A 16,102-nucleotide genomic window follows, 5' to 3' on the forward strand; every position below is an offset into this window, starting at 1 on the left:
AGGGTGCGGCATTGCACCAGCAGTTCTTGAGAGCATATGCTGTTGGCATTTATCGATGTGCAGCGGACATGAGCCGCAATTTCGGAAGTTCCCAACATTCTAAAATGCTTCAAAAGATCATGTAAATAGTATGTATTACCTGTAAGTTTAAAGAGAAAAAAAAACAAATAGTTTAAAGACTTCTTCATGAGCTTGAACAACACTGATGTAATATCTAAATATTTTTACAACTGCTGGGTCTGTTGATATATTTTTAATTAATAATTTCAATGTTTTCTTTATATATCGATCTTTGTATTCTAGGATCCAAAGAGTAGATTCACTTATTGGCAGGACAACCTACGCACAACTGCGGGTCCTATGGACAAAAGTAAATGGATTACATCAAATGAATTTCGATATCCTGGTTTTAAAAGCAGCAGTGAAAGTAATGAACACCCTAAAAAACCAGATGAAGCACGTAAAATGGATTTATCTAAGGTACTGATAATCCAGGAAGCTATTGACCAGTTAGTCTTACATCAATAGTGGGGAAGATATTTGAAGGGATTATATTGCTGAACATATTTGTGTAAACAAGATTATGGGGCCGAATTATCAAGCTCCGAACAGAGTTTGATCCCCCGTGTTTCTAGCGAGCCTTCATGCTCGCCGGAAACACAAGTTATGAAGCAGCACTCTCGCTGCTCCATAACCTGTCCACCTGCTCTGAGGCGGCGGACAGACATCGCCAGAAATCAACCCGATCGAATACGATCGGGTTGATTGACACCCCCTGCTAGTGGCCGATTGCCCGCGAATCTGCAGGGGGCGGCATTGCACCAGCAGTTCACAAGAACTGCTGGTGCAATGATAAATGCAGAAAGCGTATGCTGTCGACATTTATCGATGTACAGCGGACATGATCCGCAATATCGGATCATGTCCGCTCGCACATTAATAAATAGGCCCCTATGTGCTATTGCATTGTCTTTTTATTGTGTTGTTCATTACGCAAATTTACTGTATTTACTGGTCCTTAAGTAATTGGGCAGAACAGCTAACCACAGGCCGCACTGCCCAGTTAGTTGATAGAAAAAAAGCTTAGACATAGTGGGTGCCTGGAATGTGTTATCACAGGAGATAATGGGGTTATAAAAAAGGGCTAAAACTAATACTATTACTAAGATTGATGAAACACATATTGGGACCACATTGTCTCATATAATTTTGAGAAAACAAAAGTTCCCAACATTCTAAATGCTTGAAAAGATCATGTAAATAGTATATATTACCTGAAAGTTTAAAAAGAAAAAAAACAAATAGTTTAAAGACAATGTTCTTCATGAGCTTGAACAACACTGATGTAATATCTAAATATTTTTACAGCTGCTGGGTCTGTTGATATATTTTTAATTAATCATTTCATTTCAAATTTGCAGGGGGCGGTAGTGCACCTGCAGTTCACAAGAACGGCTGGTGCAATGATAAATGCAGAGAGCATATGCTGTCGGCATTTATCAATGTGCAGCGGACATGATCTGCAATATCGGATCATGTCCGCTCGCAGCATCATAAATAGGCCCCTATGAGTTCAAATCAGCATGGTTTTATGAGAAATAGATCATGTCAAACTAATATAATTAGATTCTATGAGGAAGTAAGTAAAAATATAAAGGGGAATCAGTTGATGTGATATACTTTTTTTTTGCAAAGGCATTTGATACAGTGCCACATGAGAGATTAATGCGCAAAATGAAGGGACTGGGAATAGTTGAAAATGTTAGCTCATGGATAAATAACTGGATAAAAGATAGGGAATAACGAGTAGTAGTGAATGGGTCATACTCAGATTGCACAAAGGTAATCAGTGGTGTCCTTCAGAGATCAGTACTGGGCCCTGTTCTTTTTAATTTTTTTATTAATGACTTGGAGCAAGGATTAAATAGTGACATCTCTATTTTTGCAGATGATACTAAATTAAGTAAGGTCATTGGGTCAGAGCAGGATGAACTTTCGTTACAAAGGGATCCACAAAAATTAGAAGTATGGGCAGGTAAATGGAAAATGAGATTTAATACGGGAAAAATGCAAGGTTCTACATTTTGGAAGTAAAAATAAGCAGGCAATGTATTATTTAAATGACACAATACTTGGCAAAACAGAGGAGGAAAGGGATTTGGGAGTAGTTATAGATAACAAGCTATAGATGGGTGCACAATGAAGGGCAGCGGCCTTAAAGGCTAATACAATACTAGCATATATTAAAAGAGGCATTGATTCAAGGGAGGAAAGCATAATTCTGTCACTATATAAATCCCTGGTAAGACCTCACCTTGAGAATGGAGTGCAGTTTTGGGGACCGATCGCAAAAAAGATATTGCAGAACTAGAAAAAGTTCAGAGAAGGGCCACAAAGCTAATAAGGGGAATGTACAATTTTAGCTATGAGGATAGGCTAACCAAACTGGGTCTGTTTTCTCTAGAAAGAAGGCGTCTTGAGAGGTGACATGATTACTTTATATAAATATATTCAAGGCCCATATACAGAGATGGCAAAAGCTCTGTTTAGTCCAAGAAAATTGTTTGTGACAAGAGGTCACAATTTAAGGTTGGAGAAAAGGACATTTAATCTCCTGCAACAGAAACGTTTTTTCACTGAGAGCAATAAAATTGTGGAACTCATTACCAAAGGAGGTAGTGAATGCCAATTCCCTAGATACATTTAAAAATGGTTTAGATACATTTCTGTCTAGAAAAAAAATTAATGGATATGATTGCTTGTATTAAGTGGGTCACATTTTAGTGGGATTAATTTAAGCTTAACTGGAGCTTTTTGTAAGTATATTAGATTTGTATAGGTTGAACTTGATCTTGGTCTTTTTTCAACCTCACCTACCATGTTACTATGTTACTGTTGTGTGTGTTCATTAAAAACATGTGGTCCAGATTGGTTGGGGGGGGGGATTGTGTAAACATAGAGAAATCTAAATCACTTGGATTAATAATATGCAGTTTCACACTTTGTGTGTGTTATGTGCAAGCAAAAGTGCTATACAAATGCTCAATGTGTTTAACCAATGCAAAGCAGTGAACATCTAGTTAAAGTTGACTCCAGCACTACTAGGAACTACCTTAAAACATCTGATTAGCCAATTAGAAGAGGCAATGGCATATATGTGTAGCCACCAATTACCAGATAGCTCCTGATGTGTATCTGAACCATGATCGTTTAATTTCGACTTTCATGTCCCTTTAATATCTCATACCTTTTTCAAAGATTCTGTATATTCCTTTTCTCTCCACTTATTTTCGTTATTCCATTTTTTTGGAGCTAGATAACGTGGATGGTAGCTCTGCTATACAATCTCATTATGCTTTCTACTGCAAAGGTCCTACCACCCACTGATTCTATTCATGACTGTATACTGTCCTGACATCCCACGTAGGAGCTGGAAAGTTGTATATTGTAAGAATTTGTTTATTCTATGGAATAACCTCTTAACAATCAAGTTATTTCCCAGTTTCTGTACTTAAATGATAAAGGCGATTTTGGCATTCTTGCTCTGTATTGGTTTCACCATAATTATCGTTTCTCTTGTTAAGTGCACTCATACATATTATACACCGTTGTTTTACAGACAAACCAGGGCTTTCTTGTGATACCCAATATGGGTATATAAAATAACTATATATGAAATTAATACTGAAATATATCTTCTACTGATATAAACATATTTGGAGGAAGGGTTGTTCTGCAGGCCTTTTGACCAGGGAACTTACTTGTAGTTTCAGAAGAACTTGAGAAAGTATATGATTTGTGATCAATGATGCATCTATAAGTAGTAAATAATTTTTTTTTTTATACGATATTGACTGGGATATAAGAACTGTGCCATACAGAAGCCACCATTTTCATATGGCTCTGCCACTGAAAGTGAAAGGTTACCCAGAGTTCTCCGATTTAGGGCTAGATTATGAGTGGAGTGCAAATTGCGCTTGCGCGATATTTGCGCTCTACTCTTAATACCAGCACACGTAATTGTGCGCTGGTATTAGACGTGAGGCGGAATGCGAACACAACCTCGCGTTCACATTGCATGGAAGCTTTGCGCTCATATGAGATCGCTTCCATAGGCTCCAATGGGAGCCTCATTCTCATGCTGGCACGGCAGAGAACCTAGCACAACAAAGTTTAAATGTATATGAATATATACATATATATTTGTGTTTGCGTGTATATAAGCATATACATATATATATACATTATAATCACAGATCGCCATAGACTGCAATGTAAAGGCACTTTTCTGTACCGGTTTCTTTTCTAACACCCCACATCCTCACACTTTAACCCCTTAAAACTGCTTCGTACAGTTATATTTTTAAAAATAAATAAAAATGCTCATCATTTTTATTAATAAAATGGAAGAAAACTTTATTTTTGGGGGCAATTGGAGGACATTTTCAGAGCACAAAATGCTACCGTGAGATTGCGGTAGCATTAATCGGCCACTTAACGTGCGCCTGTAAATGTGCGGATTTGCCCGTTTTTTTTCTTTTGGAGCTTTTCAGAAACCACCAGGCTCAAAATCTTAGCAAAGAACTGTGCCATATAGAGACTACTACCATTTTCATATAGCTTTGTCACTAAGTGGTAGCTGCCCCCAGTTCAGGAAAGCTCCAAGGCAAAAGCCCTGCAGAACATCCAGCTGTATTGAACTAAACAGTAGTCGTCAGCAGATGACTTGGTTTGTAACTGAAAAGCTTATGGTAATATTCATGTCGCTTATGGTGAGATAAAAGTGACCAAGAAATCTAGGTAAGAAATGCAAATTAGATATGTGTCATCTGACACTTTTTTTTCTTTTTTTTTAAATTGCCTATAAAGATAGTCCTATATAGTTGCTACTGCCTATGGTGCTTGGCTAGATGTAATGAAGTGTGCCAGATAGATTCATCCACCGTTGTAATATGGCTATGCCACTGAAAGTAGCAGCTGCCCCCCACAGGGTCTTCAGAACATCCCCGAATTTTTAGCTGTATTGAAGAATATAAGTTTGATTTGTAGTCCTTAAAGGGACACTGAACCCAATTTTTTTTTCATGATTCAGATAGAGCATGACATTTTAAGCAACTTTCTAATTTACTCCTATTATCAATTTTTCTTTGTTCTCTTGCTATCTTTATTTTCAAAGCAGGAATGTAAATCTTAGCAGCCAGTCCATTTTAGGTTCAGCACCATGGATCTGTTAGCAAGAACCAAGAGACAAACTCCACAGAAATTACAGACTTGTGGGAGACCTGTTACAAACTGTTTTTTTGAAGATAAACATTTCCCTGTATATCAGGTAACTTTGCCTTGAATCTGTTTGGGAGTACAAGCCACCATTTAACATTGTTTTGGAAACACAACAAATTCCACTGAAAAAATGGATATGTAAGGGCTAGCCGCTCTCATCCAATCAGCAACTACCATCGCACGCAACCTGAAAGGAAACCAACAACGGACTGAAAGCAAACACGGCATAGACGTTTTCCACTTTCTCCCCTGCAGACACGTTGTCTTACTAGCACAGCTGTTCAAAAGTGATCAATTGCCGCTTGACCAACATCACACAGCATCTGTAAAGGTTTGAATTTACTCTCCTAACGGAGACGCCGCTTGGACGGCAATTCCTTTCTATTACCACTAACTGCCGCCTTGATCGGCATTATACTTTGCCTATCAAGGCTCCAGCTTATTCCACTGCAGTGGGAATCCTCAGCCATGGCATACTCCTCTGACACGGTACCTACGCAGATGTTCCCGTACTGCTAAACGGCACTGGAGAAAATCACGGAGTTCAGCTGATTTTCTTCATTACAAATTCATCTTGAACTCCTACTATTCTGCCCTTAATCTCCACAAGCAACACTACTTCTCTACTCTTATCTCTAATCTTTCTTCAAACCCAAAACGTCTGTTATCCACTTTCAATACTCTCCTCCTCCCTCTTGCCTCAAAGCTTCTCAAAAAACTAGTATATGCACGCCTATCCCATTTCCTTACGTTAAACTCCCTTCTTGACCCTCTGCAATCTGGATTTCGTCCCTATCACTCCACAGAGACAGCTATTGTTAAGGTCACCAACAACCTACTTACAGCAAAATCAAAAGGCCACTTCTCTCTGCTTATCCTCCTTGATCTCTCTGCAGCCTTTGACACTGTCGACCACCCTCTTTTGCTCCAAACTCTCCAATCCTTCGGCATCTGTGACACAGCCCTTTCGTGGCTCTCTTCCTACCTGTCAAACCGTACCTTTAGTGTAGCCTTCTCTGGGGCTTCCTCTGCCCCGTCACCACTTTCTGTCGGAGTACCACAAGGCTCTGTCCTCGGTCCCCTTCTCTTCTCAATCTATACGTCATCACTAGGTTCCCTAATTAAGTCCCACGGTTTCCAATATCATTTGTATGCTGATGACACCCAAATCTACTTCTCTGCACCAGACCTATCTCCTTCCTTGCTAACCCGTGTCACTAACTGTCTTTCTCACATATCTTCCTGTATGTCCTCTCACTACCTCAAGCTAAATCTCTCCAAAACTGAGCTCCACATTTTCCCCCCTTCTTCCAAAATCTCCACCCCCAATATCTCTATAACTGTCGACAACTCCATCATTACCCCTACCCCACATGCCCGATGTCTTGGGGTCACATTTGACTCAGATCTTTCCTTCACTCCTCACATTCAGTCCTTGGCTAAAGCCTGCCGCTTCCACCTTAAAAACATCTCCAAAATTAGACACTTCCTTACACAAGACACAACTAAGATTTTAATCCACTCTCTCATTCTTTCCCGCCTTGATTACTGCAACTCTGTCCTCTCTGGTCTCCCCACCTGCCGCCTAGCTCCTTTAAAATCCATAATGAATGCCTCTGCCAGACTCATCTTCCTTACACGTCGCTCTTCATCTACTGCGCCTCTCTGCCAATCCCTTCACTGGCTTCCTCTTGCCTCTAGGATGAAACACAAAATTCTCACTCTGACATACAAAGCCCTCAACTGCACTGCTCCCCTCTATATCTCAGACCTTGTCTCCAGATACTCTCCCTCCCGTCCCCTTCGCTGTGCTCATGACCTCCTACTCTCCTCCTCTCTGGTTACCTCATCGCACTCCCGTTTACAGGACTTCTCCAGACTGGCTCCCATCTTGTGGAACTCTCTGCCTCGCCCCACAAGACTCTCCCCTAGTTTTGAAAGCTTCAAACACTTCCTAAAGACTCAGGGATGCATACAACCTATGCTAACCTTACTTTATACCAGTTCCACTCCTCCATTGCTATCCCCTGAACCCCCTTAAGTCCAGCTGTTTGTAGATCACCTTCTTAAGAGCTGATTACAACAGTGCAACTCTTGGCAGGGCCCTCTACCCATTTGATCCCTTTAATTGTTTTGTTTACAGCGCTGCGGAATCTGTTGGCACTCTACAAATAACCGATAATAATAATAATAAAAAGCTATCATTTTAAATTGTTTTATTTGGTACTTTGAATGTAATAAGTTTTTTATATTGTAACCCTCAAGTTTTTATACTTTGTAACCCTTGAGCTCATTTTATATTTAGTTGCAACTTACCAAAGATTTTATTGTGTATTTTATTTTGCATTGATTCAGTAAAAACTATTACAATTCAATATTGCATTTGTCACTTTAACAGTCACATAATTTCATTCACAATAACGCAGCTATAAGAATTGTTTAAAAGGTTTTTTTTTATCTCAATCAGCTAATTCCTTAGCACTCTCCCTTGTTGGCGTCTTTTAGTCTTTAAGACTATTCATGCAGTTAAAGATCTCAAATTTTAACACCATCCGAGGATTACATGGTGGTTGCTGTTCTGGAAGAGCTTCAATACAAGCAAAAACAGTTTCTTATTAACTCTTCACCTCTATTCTCTGTACGTCTGTATCTCAAGGAGTTGTCACCATTTTTTCTGAAGATAAAGCCTACCAAGTTCTAACTGGCAAGTGGTATGTTGGGGAGGATCCCGTTTATCATTAATCTACAGATTGATGCCTTACACTGTGTTTCAGTTTTCCACTCTACCTCCTGATCTGCATTGGGTCACAACCATTAAATTCTTATGCCTCAGCCAATACTGCTCTGTGCTTTTAGTAGGGGTTTAAATCTTTCAATGCAGCTGTGAAAATAGGGCTCAACTTGACATCAATTCTTCGTGAAGCCAACAGCAGTATACCCAGATGGTAAATATGTCAGCCAGGGGTAGATCTAGACCAAAAAATGTTGTGGTGCAAACAAAAGTGAACACAGAGCCAAATATACATTGGATAACATAATAGATAAATTAAAACTCAACTTAAATTGATGTTGTGGAGATACAATACATAATATGGGTTCTTAGCAACTCACTAGAACTGCTACTTTTTGAGATTTTTTTTTATTAATTATAGTAAATGTTCTTGAATAACATATTTTCACAATCCAACAGTCACACAAATTATATAAAATTGTTCCCATAACTCAGGACCAGTACATAGCCGTGACATGTATTTATGGAAATGGTGGCACATCCCCATAGCTAAAGACCTGTACATAGCTATGAAACTAATTTCTAGAAATGGTGGAACATTCTTATAGCTAAGGACCAGTGCATAGCTATGAAACTAATTTCTAGAAATGGTGGAACATTCTTATAGCTAAGGACCAGTGCATAGCTATGACACACATTTCTGGATATGGTGGAACATTCTTATAGCTAAGAACCAGTACATGTATTTCTTGAAATGGTGGCAACTTCCTATAGCTAAGGACCTGTACATAGCTATAAGAATGTTACACTATTTCCAGAAATGCGTGTCATAGCTAAGGACCAGTGCATGGCTATGACATGTATTTCTGGAAATGGTGGCACATTCCCATAGCTAAGGACCTGTACATAGCTATGACACATATTTCTGAAAATGGTGGAACATTATTATAGCTAATGACCTGTACATAGCTATGACACGTATTTCTGGAAATGGTGGCACATTCCCATAGCTAAGGACCTGTACATAGCTATGACACATATTTCTGGAAATGGTGGAACATTATTATAGCTAATGACCTGTACATAGCTATGACACGTATTTCTGGAAATGGTGGCACATTCCCATAGCTAAGGACCTGTACATAGCTATGACACATTTCTGGAAATGGTGGAACATTATTAGAGCTAATGACCTGTACATAGCTATGACACGTATTTCTGGAAATGGTGGCACATTCCTATAGCTAAGGACCTGTACATAGCTATGACACGTATTTCTGGAAATGGTGGCACATTCCTATAGCTAAGGACCTGTACATAGCTTTAACATGTATTTCTGGAAATGGTGGCACATTCCTATAGCTAAGGACCAGTATATAGCTATGACATGCATCTCTGGAAATGGTGGCACATTCCTATAGCTAAGGACCAGTATATAGCTATGACATGCATCTCTGGAAATGGTGGCACAAAAACGAATTTATTTCTAAATCAGTTAAGAAAAGGTGATGTGGTAATTTTGCCTTGGCAAATATCAGCAATGAAAATAGCAAGCTAAAAATGTAGCATCCCAGCATGGTGCACACATACTATTATATATAAATATTTCCATCTGCCCTCTCTTTCTAAAAGAGAACCCACATGCTCTCAGGCTCTTGGGCTTGACCACAGCTGTCTTCATAACCCCTCCACCTCACAAGGACCCCTTCTATTAGCTTTCCAGTAAGTGTTTTCTATTTGTCAAGGAGCTCCAGGGGGTACATTTTAGCTAGCTGTTTTCACTGGTGATAATAGGAACTGTTCCATATTAACATTATGATTTGAAAAATGTGTTTCCAGAACTGTGGGAAACTGTTTTGAATATAGTAAATATTAAAGGATTCAGTGTCTTTTTAATAAAAACATTGTCATGTTAAAAGATGTTCCATTATAAAATATAACTGAATGTTGTTAAATTCTTACATTAAAATGTTTTAATTAACTGACCCAAAAGAGGTCAGTTTGTTTGGTTTGCAATGTCACTATACGCACATTTCTGTTCTTTCAGTTACATTTGTTATGCATTTTTGATGCAAGGTCTAAAGGTTGCCTAATTTTATGTTATAGAAGGCCTTTTTTGTATTCGCAGTAACGTCACATTTCTTTTTAGTTCTGTAAGCATTTGTGTCTATTTTGTATTTTCCTAAAAAAATATAATACAAATTATTTTAAAATAATTAAAATCTAGTCAATTGAATACTGGTTCACAACCTTGGTTTGAATTAAAGCTTGTGCTCTCTATTTCCATTCTACAAACTGCATCAGTTAGACTTATATGCAGATTGTAGCATCATAAATCTTTGTAGCTTTTAATCTAGCTATATTTTTTATTAAAGGCCTGGAGAGAAAATGTTCTGCATGCAAACACTTTGCAGCCTACACTTCGTCGGGATCGATGGAGCTGGACACAGAGAAATATTGATTTTGACCTCTACCGCAAACCTCCCAGAACGTTTTCGGCACCTGTTACTATTCATCATGCAGGTAGAAGCCGCAACAACTTTTATTTTTGCCTGTATCACATCTCCACCTTTTTTTTCCCCATGATGAAAGCTTGCAGAGTATTTGTGTTTCTAATTACATTTTTAAATTGATATAAATATAACCACAGTAAGCTTCCCACATGTCTGACATAATTAGTATGCTTTATTGCTGCTTTCTTGTAATTAACAGTGTAATATAAGATTAAGCCAAAAACACATCTATCATTTCCCCAACAGAGACTGTTGTGAGTTTGTATATTTATATACAAGTTGCCATCACTCATGTGCGAGACAGGCGCAGAATTGTAGATAGCCTTTTTTTTTTTTTCTCCAATAAATAACCCCCTTGAGCATTATATGTAAATGTATTTGTAAAACAAATATGCAGTTTTACCGAGTTTAGCTAACCATTAAATGGCTACTCTGAAAAGATGAAATCTATAGAGCATATTGTGCAAATTGGCTTCAATAAATTTTCAACTAATGTTATTGTTATGATCTTTTGAAAATGTTTGTGAATGAAACTGATATTTGGCTGCACTTTTCCTAAAGATATTATTTTGCTGTGGTTTGATATCTTTAAAGTAGAATTCTTAAATTTAAAATTAAACTTCCATGATTCAGATAGTGTGCCGTTAAAAAATACAGTTAACTTCTATTATCTGATTTACTTTGTTCTGTTATCCTTTGTAGGATAGAATACCAGGGTAGGCTCACAGGTGTGCATATGTCTTTAGCACTTTATGGTGGCAGTGTTTGCACACAGTAAGTTTACACAGGATGCTTGCACACAGTAAGTTTACACAGGATGCTTGCACACAGTAAGTTAACACAGGATGCTTGCACACAGTAAGTTTACACAGGATGCTTGCACACAGTAAGTTTACGCAGGATGCTTGCACACAGTAAGTTTACGCAGGATGCTTGCACACAGTAAGTTTACACAGGATGCTTGCACACAGTAAAGTTTACACAGGATGCTTGCACACAGTAAGTTTACGCAGGATGCTTGCACACAGTAAGTTTACGCAGGATGCTTGCACACAGTAAGTTTACACAGGATGCTTGCACACAGTAAGTTTACGCAGGATGCTTGCACACAGTAAGTTTACGCAGGATGCTTGCACACAGTAAGTTTACGCAGGATGCTTGCACACAGTAACTTTACGCACACAGTAAGTTTACGCAGGATGCTTGCACACAGTAAGTTTACGCAGGATGCTTGCACACAGTAACTTTACGCACACAGTAAGTTTACGCAGGATGCTTGCACACAGTAAGTTTACGCAGGATGCTTGCACACAGTAACTTTACGCAGGATGCTTGCACACCCACTGGTGTCATAGCCCGGAGCATAGTCATATAAAATTAGCTCTGCTTGGGTTTCTTTCTTCTAGCATGCCTGTGCATTAAAAGGTTTCTAGTACAAAACTAGAGCAGGGAACAGCATTAGATGACCTTGAAAAGGGTACGGAGTTCAGGGCCAGTCAAACCCTTGTAGCATACATGAAAAAGGGAGATACTCCAGCCCAGTTGCAATCTTTTAAAAAGGAACCTTTATTGGTTGATATGGTTCAAAGTACAAATAAACAAACAACGTTTCAGACCTACATTAAATTCTTAGTCATGTCATGATCTAATGTAGATCCGAAACGTTGCTTTTTTTTTTGTACTTTGGACCATATGAACCAATAAAGGTCCCTTTAAAAGATTGCAACTGGGCTGGAGTATCTCCCTTTTTTCATATTAAAAGGTTTCTAGCAGTATTGCTTTAATATGCAAGTATTATGATCAAATTTAAAAATTTTCCTTGTTTTTTAAGAAATGTAAGAGATTATTGAACCAAATCTGTTTTGTCTTTTTAGTTGAAACCAAGGGATTTTAAACACTGTTTAAGCAGTCTTAAAACACTAATTTTAAAAATCTTTGCAAAATATTTTTTCTTTTTTTATTTTGTCTCCTTTTCCTGTAATTTTTTTTTTAAATGTAGGTTTTCTATTCCTTTTAGGAATGAAAATTTAGACTGCAGACTTAAAGGGACCGTAAGCACATTGTAATTGCACGCCATTTCTGTTGTCCTGCTATAGAATAACAAATCAGCCAAGTCTAAACATTTTAAAATCAAAATTTCATCTTGTTAGCCAAACTCCACTAATTTGGGCTCAAGTCTGCAGACGACAAGGCTAGCCACTGTCATTATGTTAGTATATTTATTATTTATCATGATACATTTAGCCAACAATCAGCAAGAGTTACCCAGGTGCTAAACCAAAAATGGGCCGGCTAAAAGGCTGACATTCCTGCTTTTGAAATAAAGATAACAAGAGAACAAAGAAAAATTATTATGAGTAAATGAGAAAGTTGCTTAAAATTGCAAGCTCTATCTGAATCATGAAAGACAACAATTGGGTTTCATATCCCTTTAATACTGTATAATTATACATACTTTTGTTTTTCATTTCAGGTGATACATTACAAAATATACAAAAGCAAGCAGCTGAAGTCGAGAAGCAGAAGTGGCTTCAGAACATACAAGTGGATGATATAAACATGAGATTCTACAGACGCTTACCAGAAACAGAGCTTATAGATAAAGGCCCCAAGGCCAGCGATCAGCAAAGTAAACTTAGTGGACTTTTGAAAGACCCACCATTAAAGTTCTCATTAAGGAGAGAAGGTTTATCACTAAAGGTAAGGAAGCAAAATGCTAAGGGTTCTGTTGTGTCTAAACTTCCTGTTTAATTATTATGCATTTAAAGTCATTCATTAAAGGGACATTGTACTAAAAATGTTCTATCATCCTCATGAAAGAACAGCATTCTTATTAATACTACAGTCCTTATTAATACTACAGTCCTTATTAATACTACAGTCCTTATTAATACTACAGTCCTTATTAATACTACAGTCCTTATTAATATCATGCATGCTTTTTACACATTGGCTGATAGATAGAATGAGCATTTGTAACTAGAAGGAAATACAAATTTGGCACTGACAGATAGAATGGCTGATCTATCTATTGGCTGATAGATAGAATGAGCATTTGTAGCTTAAATATAACTTAAAATTTTTTTAAAGCACAAAAACAAACAAATCTACATATTTAAATGCTGCTGGGTTATATTGTTGATATTTTTAACAGTAAAATTACACTTATGTTAAAAAAAACAAAAACATGCATATCTGTATTAATAATAGATAGATATATAATCTGGTTAAAGAGACAATTGTACACCTGATAAGAGTTCATTGTTTTCAAATCTGCTGCAGGAACACCCTTTCAAATGGGCTTTGCTCTCTCTCCCCTAGCTATTTACAGGGACATTGATTTTTTATTGTTGCCTTTTGCTTAGGTAGTTTTTATTCTATAGACGCTACTGCTCTACTGAAATTTTCAGCATAGGAGGCAATTTTAACAAAACATCTTTTTCATATGATAAAATAAAGGTAAAATAGATTATTTAAAACACATTAAAGTGGTATAAACACTACAGTACATAGTCAATTTATTTACATTGGTTATATTTGTGTGTAAAAAGATACAGACTTGGGTTAAATGACTATTTTAACCTTTCTGTTTTATTTATATAAAAATGTACTAGCAGCCCTGTTATCAGTGAACAAAAGCAGTTTAGCAATTACACATCTGTTAGAACTTAGCCTTTGGGCTCCATTTATTAAAGGACGGGCGGACGAGGTTTGCAGTCTTGAATCTCGTCCGCCCAACCTTGCTGTGGGTGGGCAACAGCACACTTCCTTCTGTTAACTTTGCACAATTCACTGATTGTGCAATGCCACCCCCTTCATGCATGCAGCCAATTATGCGCAAGAGGGGGTTGTCCATCATCTTGATCGTATAGGATCACGATGATTGCAATCCGCCATCTAAAGTGTTGCGGATAGGATAAGTAGCAGTGGTCTTACAATATCTTCTATTTAACTAACATTTCAGACTTGCTCTGAGTGAGACTGGATGCTGGGGGGGTGGGCTCTGAAGCAGCCAACACCGTTTGTTAAATTAGTGCCCTTTGAGTTCGTTCTGTGGATTTTTACCCACGTTCTTCCTTTTTGATTTTAGAGCTACAAATAGAGCTTGTTTGGCTTTGACATCCCATTTATAAGGAGTACACAATATATCTCTGCTGTTCAGAATACATTTCCTTCTCCTTATTTTCATACATGTGCCAAATTTATTGGCAGCATTTAGAATAATATTATAAAGAAGTAAAGAACAACAAAGCTGTTTGCATAATAGACAACTGTTACATTAGCACATGCTCATACAGGTGATAGCTATATATTGGTGAGTACATTAGATAGAGGGGTGCGTTACCCAGATAAGTAACATTGTGCAATGTGTAATATCAGTATCAAGGGATAAAGTAGTATTCTTTGAATAATCTTAGGAGTGGAATGTAGGAACATCTTCTTATTTATATAATCTAGGCAATAAAGGAATAGAACCGTCTATTGCATTTGTGCCATATACTTCCATTAGCAAAAATGCTTCTAGTAAAAGTTTTTCTTCATAAAAGGAAAGCTGCATTCATTACTTTTGGGAATTCAGAACCTGGCCACAAGGTGGAGGCAAAGACGCCCCAGCCAAAAGGCTTAAATACTTCTCCCACTTCCCTCATCCCCCAGTTATTCTTTGCCTTTCGTCCCAGGAGGTTGGCAGAGAAGTGTCAGAAGTTTTTGATAGTCTCTTATGTAGGGTAGTACTCTTCGGCATGGGACTGGAGTTTTAAGTAGTCCTGTCAGCTTCTCAGTGAAAGCATGGGTTAAAGTTAGAGTCCAGAGATGCAGGGAGAGTCTTTCTGCGAAACCATCCCGACTCATATTTACAGCTCCACAAGCAATCAGCGTTGACGAGTTTCGCTGCCTGCTTTTTTCTCTCAAGTCCATGGCAGAAGCGACGCTACTATCTGTCACACTTGAAGGGCCGTGTTCCTGTTCCACAGCGTAGATTCCGGTAAGATTGTTTCATTTTACTTTCATCATGGATGTATTGTAATTTCAGCTGTTTATCCGAGAGGGGTTACATCCTTTCGGGGATAACTTTAACATAGGGTCTCAGTGAGGCTCCTTTTTGTGTCTAGGAATCAAGGGTTAATATCTCCTGAGGGGGATTATTGAACAGGGGGGTTTATAATCATGTTTGTGATTCTGTCTGCTACTGTGTAGTGTTGCTTTGGCTCATGGCTATTTTGGAACATAACGGCCTATGTCTAGTGACGCAGCCTTTTTGGTCGGGCACGCTTTTGCATGGACTGCACAGTTTACCTTGTGACTCCATTTCCGCTTTCCTGACCGCGTGGCGACGGATAAATCCTGGTTCTCTGGAGGTGGCAGTGTCCCAATTATGGAGGATTCTTGGAGACGGATGTCTCTGATTCAGACTCTACTTCTTGCAAAGAATATGAATTGGCCCAGGTGATACATGCCCATCAGTTATGTTCCAAATGACGTTTTAGAGTGCTCTGTTCCTCAGGATCAGGGAATCAGGTGCCAACTGAGCCATCCGTCCCTGGAGATTCTATTTCTCAGAAGATGAGTTCCCTACCAC

General features: G+C 38.2%; 1 protein-coding gene across 1 annotated transcript in view; it reads left to right on the forward strand.

Moving 5' to 3' along the window:
* CFAP92 (cilia and flagella associated protein 92 (putative)) overlaps positions 1-13,275 on the forward strand; it is a 207,551-nt gene extending 194,276 nt beyond the window's left edge. Inside the window, exons 17-20 of the mRNA XM_053689398.1 lie at positions 304-480; positions 4,640-4,666; positions 10,387-10,534; positions 12,998-13,275. Coding sequence (XP_053545373.1) covers positions 304-480; positions 4,640-4,666; positions 10,387-10,534; positions 12,998-13,275 — 630 coding nt within the window. The remainder of the gene's footprint in view (positions 1-303; positions 481-4,639; positions 4,667-10,386; positions 10,535-12,997) is intronic.
* The last annotated feature ends 2,827 nt before the right edge of the window (positions 13,276-16,102 follow it).

Source organism: Bombina bombina, chromosome 7 (genome assembly GCF_027579735.1).
Source record: "Bombina bombina isolate aBomBom1 chromosome 7, aBomBom1.pri, whole genome shotgun sequence".
Classification (NCBI taxonomy): Eukaryota; Metazoa; Chordata; class Amphibia; order Anura; family Bombinatoridae; genus Bombina; species Bombina bombina.